The following is a 7771-nucleotide window of genomic DNA, read 5'->3' as shown; positions in this document are numbered from 1 at the left end:
AACTCAATAGAGAAGAATAAAAAACATACTTTAGATCCAGCGATATATCCACCAGCAGCTCCAAAACTCTTGGTAAACGTTCCCATTTGAATGTCAACTTCTTTGGGGTCGACGCCGTAGTAATCGACGACGCCCCCTCCGTTGGGTCCCAAGGCACCTATGCTGTGTGCTTCGTCGACGTAGAGGTAGGTCTGGCGTTTGAAGGAGGAATTCAATATTAAAAATGAGGATACAGCAATAATATTATCAGCAGTGACTTATTATTTATAGATAAGTGTGACACTTTCTTCCTATGAAAGGGACATTACTATTACTAGCTAAACTACAACCCTAATTAGAAATGCAGGATGCTATAAGCCCAAGGGCTCTAACAAGGAAAAATAGCCCAGTAAGGAAAGGAGATAAGGAAATAAATAACATACAGGAGAAGTAATGAACAATTAAAATGATATATCTTACATAACATCATTAAAATAATCTGTCATAAATAAACTATAAAGAGAGACAAGTTGAACTTTTGAAGTTCCACCAATTCAACTGCTTGATTAGTAAAATCATTCCACAACCTGGTGACAGCTGGAATAAATCTTCTAGAATACTGTGTGGCAATGAGCCTTATGATGGAAAAGGCCTGACTATTAGAATTTACTGCATAGTATCACAAACAGGATGGTACTCTCTGGGAAAATCTGAATGCAAAGGATGAACATAATTATGAAAATTCTTATACACCATGCATAAGCAACTAACTGAACGACAATGCCGGAGATTAATATCTAGATCAGGAATAAGAATAGAAAATTTAATAGACTGTTCCTTTCCAATGAATTGAGACTCGGCAGATGAAGACCAGACAGGAGAACAATACTCGAAATGAGGCAGAATGAAACTTGAACACTTCTTCGGATTAGATTGATCACCTTGTACTTTTTCTTGATCCTGATGAAGTTAGGCAAGTCACATATCGTCCCCTCCATGGAATAGATCCCCTCGACGACAATCATGGCTTTCTTCCAAGGGCGTCGCGTTCGCGGATGGCCGAGTATGATTGCCTCCCGTAGTTTTCTCTCCAAATCTTCGCTGTCGTTGTGACGGAATACCTGGAAGAATATGTTGGTATCAGAACTTAAAATACAATGTACGACTCTCCTGAAACTGTATCAAAGTATATACAATACAGGTCCTCAACTTGTACATTCCAAAATACAAACACAAATTCAACTGAATCATAAACTTGATATTGTATCAAAAGTTCATATACAGTAATAAGATAAAGAAATACTGTAACAAAACAATGCTATGTCATTTTAATACGATGAGCAAAATGACATTTGCAATAACCTGATGTTTATTTAATATGAAATGGGAATATTTGTTGACTTATGTAGCTGGAAATTGTAAGCATAGAAGTCAGGTTAGGCCTACCCTAGGCCAAAATTTAACAAATAAACAATTCAACTTAGAAACAGATTCTTGGAACCTATCAAGTTAATAAGTTTAGGACATTCTGTACTAAATAAGACATTAAGCAACACCAATGCACATACTTTTGTGCAGTACTTACTTTAACACCAAGAGCAGAACAGATGAAATAGATAGATTGCACGACTGAGCGTGAATAAAAAAAAAAATGTCCCATTAGTAGAGACAGCAAAGATTTAAGATGGCCAAAGGGTAGGAGGATTGTATTTTAAGGTTTCAGAATTCAAGATTGAAATAGTTTGGTGGCGAGACAAGATGAGGAAATTATCAGAACATTAAATATGGAAGTAACAGGACAAAAACCTTTGATAAAACTCAAGAGAATTTTGGAAAAATGTAATAAATGAAAGCGTAAATGATAAAAAAGGAGACAATTTCCTGTCTAACCAAAAAACATAAGGACTGACTTAAAGACAGACATCGTGACAGTTGATAACGACTTCACTTACTTTGACAGTGGCCCCGGAGAGGCGAAGGCCGAGAATCAGCGAGGCGTGGTTAAACTCGTCAGATAAAACTAGACAGCCAGGGCCCAGTAACGACGGCAAATTAAGGACGTTGGTTGCGTACCCCATACCGAACGTGATGGCATCCTCTACGCCGAGGAATTCGCTGACTAAGGTCTCCAGCTGACGATGCAAAGTCCCTGTGCCTGCAAGCAAGAGAAAACGTCTCCATGAAGACACTTGATAGTTCTTAATTCATCTTCCGACTGTGACCTAATAGCTTGTACAGGTACGCATAAATACATTTAGTTCTTCCCTGTTTTCTTTTGGCATTCCAGTAGGGATGTGCACTTTCAAGAGAATTAATTTACATCAACCAAAGATATGATCATAAAAGAACCATTCTTAAAAATTTGTTGTTAAAAATTCTTTCTAAAATAGATACATACTTGATACATCAAATCTCTTCACTAGCATTTCTGTTATCTTTTGCTGGGGACTTCAATTGAGTAGCTAAAGTCTCAATCAAAAGGGATAAAGCAACAGCATTATTAATTAAAAGATACATATTTCTGAAGCTTTTCAGTACAAAATTATGCACAAAAACCACTCTTTAAGGCTTGAATAAAATGTGCTATTCACATTTCCTTACAAAAAGGACATAGACCTCTTCAAAGTTCATCTACAAAAATTATCAACTTGACATTCTATACATCAATGCCACTCAAAACACTATCCCACAAAACCAACATACCCAATTCCAGCCTCGGACTGCAAGACGAGATGCCGTGTTGTTTCAAGGCTTTTTCAGAATCGTCGTGACACTGGCCCACGTTCTCGGCGAAGCCTAGATAATTGTACGATCCAACGTTGATACATTTTATGACCTTTCCAGTTAACCTGTATGAAGAAAAAAGAAGAATTAGAACAATTCAAATCTTGCAATGAAAAGCAGTTAACTTTAACTTTGTGGTGTTGGACTTCAGAATTCAACCTAGGATGAGTGATAAATATCAAAGAAATGATTTTAATTGTACTGTCCTCTTCATGGGCATAGGGTTAATGTGACATGAATTTTAGGGTATTGTGGTCCCTGTCCCATTTTGTATGCAGAATTCCATCTAGAATGAGTGATAAGTATCAAAGAAATGTTTTTACTTCTGGTGTCCCATTCATAGGGTTAAACGTGACGTGAATTCTATGACATTGTGGTCCCTGTCCCCTTTTGTATAAATCCAAGATGTCTTACTTTTCTCCATCGCTCGGCTATTCGTAAAATGGAGTACTGTAAATTAAAAAAAAATGGAATAGATGACTATAATAAAAAAAGGGTCCTTCTACACTCGGTTTCGCAAGGCAGCCATAGCAAGGGCCGCAACTAGTCCCAGCCTAACTTGAGCTTTCGGTAATTTTCACATTACTGGTTTGAAAGCTCTCGCTTAACGGTGCTAAAGTCACTTGATTACATCTCGCTACAAAGACCTCTTGCTCAGGACAATTTACTGGAAATTTTACTCTATGGTATCCCTATATTAACTCATCTTAGATGTCCTTCTTACCTCTCCAGATATAGCAAAATTTATAAAGGTTGTCAAAAGGTTCCTTAGGATGGTGCAAATCTATTTGAGCAATTTCTAGTGCTGTGATTGACCTAGTTTACAGAATTCAAAGACGTGGAGTTCGTCCCGCAGAAAAGACACTAACTGCGCCATGAAGCATAAGTTAGAAGTTAGACAGGCAGATGGAAAAGAGGAAGAGGGACAGGGGTGAAGTCGAATGCTAAAAACATGGGTACTCGAATCGGTAGAACTTCAAAAGTTCAAACTTGCAGCAAATGTTTTATATTGAACAGGCTGACATAAGACTTTTTATAGTTTATATATGAAAGATCTGTTTTAATGTCATTTCTGTTTTTAAAATATTTCATTTTAATTATTCATTACTTCTCATGTAGTTCATCTTATTTCCTTTCCTTACTGGGCTAATTTTCCCTGTTGGGAGCCCTTGGGCTTACAGCATCCTGATTTTCCAACTAAGGTTCTAGCTTAGCTAATAATAATAAAAATAATAATAATAAGGGTAAGAGCCATAAAGAAGATTCTTTAATGATGAGTACAATGCTTCCCTTCATGCTCAACGATGGAACTAACCTTTGACTGCCTCCAATTCAACCTTTTCATTTCTCTGATATCAAATCATCCATATAATTTTAATCAGTATAGAAATGTAACTCCCCATTAAACTGCTTATTAATAATACTGTTTATACAAAGATATAAAGACATGAAAAAGAGTAAGTTTATATGTTAACTCTTTTACCCCAATGGACATACTGGTACGTTTCACAAACTCATCCCTTTACTCCCATGGACGTACTGGTAGGTCCTTGCAAAAAACTGCTATTTACATTTCTTTTTGCGTATTTTTGATAACTTTATGAGAAACTTCAGGCATTTTCCAAAAGAATGAGACCAACCTGACCTCTCTATGACAAAAATTAAGGCTGTTAGAGCAATTTACAAAACATTTATTGCAAAATGTGCTTGAAAAAGAAAACGCCTAGGGGTTAAGGGTTGGAAAGTTCCAAGTAGCGTTGGGGGTAAAAGGGTTAATAACACTGTTTATTCAAAGATATGAAGACATGAATAAAAAAGGAGTAAGTTTATACATTGAAATACTATCCTGCTCACTTCATAGTCCACCCGTAGTCGGGAGAATACCGCTCCAACAGGTCTATGTAGGCTCCGGGCACACTACATATGGCCCTGTTCCAGCAATCCTGTATGCGTCGGTAAACGTTGCGCGTGTAGAAGCTCTCAAATCCGATGTACAGGGGTACATATCCCTGGAGGGAAAAAATCATACAAGTACGTGACATACTATTCTGTATCTACAGAGTACAGAAGTGTACGTCTATAGCGCTTAGGCCAAATCAATCATAGAGCCAATTAAAACAAATAAAAACAATATTATAAGACCCCAAGCAAAGCTCATGCATATTAAAATCATGATTTATTTGTCCTATGAAACTCTCAACACATTTTAGTAGAAAGTGAAAAATCAGTTGGTAACGGAACAAAAATTAACAAGTAGAAAACTGCGGAATAATTTATAGGAAAATAAAATTTTAAACAGCTCCTTACCTCAGTTCCTTACACAAGTACTACAATCACATCATCCAAGTTTCTGGACCTTTTGCCGTTATACATTCTACAACGGGAGTTGTTAGCCGTGGTCTAACTGGATCTAATCATTTGTCAAAATATTAAAACTAAAAACACCAAAATGTCAGGTCATATTAGTCCTGTTAGTTGTTAAAACAATTAAAATACCTTTCACCATGCAAGTAACCAAGAAATAAACTGTCCTATAATCCTACGACAAAAATTAATTACAAGACATGACACGGGACGATGAGAAACCGCAACCGTGAATTTAAAACTTCATGGAGACCTCATGTACAGAAGGCAAATATATTAGTGTGTGTTGATTCTGTATTCAACGGTAAAATTGTACGAAGCTTTTCAAAATACAGTTTATGCATTTCTAAAAGTTTAATCATACCTTATGAAACAACAATGGTTATTAGTTGCATTTTCAACATGGCGTTCCTAAGAGATAATTTGGCGATGACTTCTCTAAACGTTTTGGTGCTCTGGATTCTCGTTATTACAGGTGAGGAAACATCACGGTGAAAGAACTAGTTCTAATTGCCATAAACGAAGCGTGTAAGCCTCGTTAATACAAAATCTGACATTATATCATTGCAATAAAATTCTAAATTCATCTTTCATATTAGCAAGAGATACACATTTCATACGTTTTCAAATTCTCCAAGTTTTCAAAGTTCACTGTTCAATGAACCATTGTGCTTTACACAGCCTTGTGTTGGTCTTCTGTTTACTAGCAGACGGCTTAACTGGGCTACTGATCGACATTTCTCGACTAGCATGGACCTGTTCATACGCTAAATTATGATTAATATGATTTGTTATAATCTTTATAGTCAAGATTTTTACCAAAACCAGTGAGTTTAATATATTACTGTACACCTTTTATTATCCAAACTAGCGAGTTTAATTTACTACTGTACACCTTTTATTAACATGTTATACCTCTCCTTAATTGTTATTTATACAATAGTTTAATCAGTGTCTATAATTGTGTAATGAAATTAAAAGCTAGAGAAAGAACATGGAACAATGCAACAGGGGAGCTGAGAAGACTTTGCGATGAATCACTGGCTACGCTGACAGGCAAATATAAAAGCTGCAGTTGTTTGAGATGGGCCTTAGCTTCCATAGCTCGCTCCCTGTCGATAGGGTTCGGCAGTCTCCAAGCGTTCGCTTGCCGGTTGAAAAGGTACCTCTTCGAGCGGGTGAAAAAGGGTGCCTCCTCGATTAAGATGTCGGGAGTGACTGAGCGACTGCCGTTACTGGATGAAAGTTTGCCTCAAATAGCTTGTAATCATAAATGATCTTTCCAATAGCACATTCTTACCCCATGTACATGTCAAGGTTCATTCAATGATACTCGAGTTTCCCCAGCACAACAATGATACTCGAAAGAGTATGCAGTCTGCACATTACCATACAGTACAACCAAATAATAAACAAAGATGAGAAGGGGGAGGACATTTTCATTTCACTTCCAAGTCGGTTATAGATTTGCAAAGGGACTCTACATTTTTAAAATTTGTAATATTAAAAGATGACGATGTTAGAAGTATGAAGAAACAGATTACCATCCTCATACGAGAAGGCGATAAAGGTAACGAATTTCTCAGCAGGAAAGGAAATCGTATAATCCTCATACGAGAAGGCGATGGAGGCAACGGATTTCTCAGCAGGAAAAGAAATCGTATATTCCTCACAAGATGGTAGTCTGTCAAGTAAATTATATTCCTCACAAGACAGTAGTCTTTCAAGTAAATTATATTCCTCACAAGAAAGTAGTCTTTCAAGTAATTTTAAAGACGGTAATGTCAGTGGCTCATAAAAAGATGGAGCCATGAATTAAAGGACAGAGCCATGGGCTGTGATGGCGGTCAACACAAAAGACCAGAAATTCCTCCTCCTTTGCATTAATGATATATAGGCAAAGGCACAATAGAGACTGGCTTAGAAGTCACAACCCTCCTACCCTTCCCTGTCCACCATTTTCATACTTATTGCAAGTTTAATAGATTTCATATTTAAAACTTTGTTCTTTCAGTGCCATCCCTTGATATACTTCAGTAGACTTTTAAATTCTGCGAGTAAGTCTCACTGAAATCTACTCTATAGCTCTGCAGACACTGATCAACACGCCATTCTACAACTTGTAAATTACGTCTCACCGTTAAATGCCTATTCTTGTCATCTAATCTAGAGGCTTTTAACAGAGTATCTGAATGAATTGTTATATCTAATTGGTTTAAAAAACTTATTCAAGAAGCGTTACGTACCTCAATAAAAGAGAAACAATATTACCCTCCATGCCGAGAACATTGTATCCCTTTCAAAAGCTTAACTATCTTATCTAGGTAATCTTGAAGGAAACATTCTCCACGATTCTGACCACTTGTAATACCTAGTAGCCTTGAATCACCCCTTGTTTCACGTATGCATTCTTCATGATTTGTAGTTATAATACAATCTACTACAGCTATTTTGTATGAGATGAAAACTTTACAGGCATTGCTGTGACTAAGAATATGGGTAAAAATAACTACGAAATACTGCCAATATACCGTACAATTCACAGAAAATTCATAACTTAGCAGCCAAATTCAACCAAGGGGAAAGTGATTTCCAATTGGCACACTAGATGAAAAGGTCCGATCTAAGTTTAAAATGTGGGAGA

The 7771-nt window shown here is 36.7% G+C and overlaps 1 protein-coding gene across 3 annotated transcripts in view; it reads right to left on the bottom strand.

Annotated features, from left to right (window-relative positions):
* Nucleotides 1-7771, bottom strand: part of lace (serine palmitoyltransferase long chain base subunit) — a 79898-nt gene that overhangs the window by 26077 nt on the left and 46050 nt on the right. For all 3 annotated transcript variants that reach the window (XM_068368997.1, XM_068368996.1, XM_068368999.1), the window contains 5 exons: nucleotides 4618-4772; nucleotides 2683-2828; nucleotides 1932-2134; nucleotides 921-1100; nucleotides 30-191 (listed from right to left, as the gene is read on the bottom strand). In XM_068368997.1, the coding sequence (XP_068225098.1) occupies nucleotides 30-191; nucleotides 921-1100; nucleotides 1932-2134; nucleotides 2683-2828; nucleotides 4618-4772 (846 nt within the window). The remainder of the gene's footprint in view (nucleotides 1-29; nucleotides 192-920; nucleotides 1101-1931; nucleotides 2135-2682; nucleotides 2829-4617; nucleotides 4773-7771) is intronic.

Source organism: Palaemon carinicauda, unplaced genomic scaffold (genome assembly GCF_036898095.1).
Source record: "Palaemon carinicauda isolate YSFRI2023 unplaced genomic scaffold, ASM3689809v2 scaffold34, whole genome shotgun sequence".
In the NCBI taxonomy this organism is placed as follows: domain Eukaryota; kingdom Metazoa; phylum Arthropoda; class Malacostraca; order Decapoda; family Palaemonidae; genus Palaemon; species Palaemon carinicauda.
The sequence above is the reverse complement of the archived record's forward strand: the minus strand, read 5'-3'. Positions and strand labels throughout refer to the sequence as shown.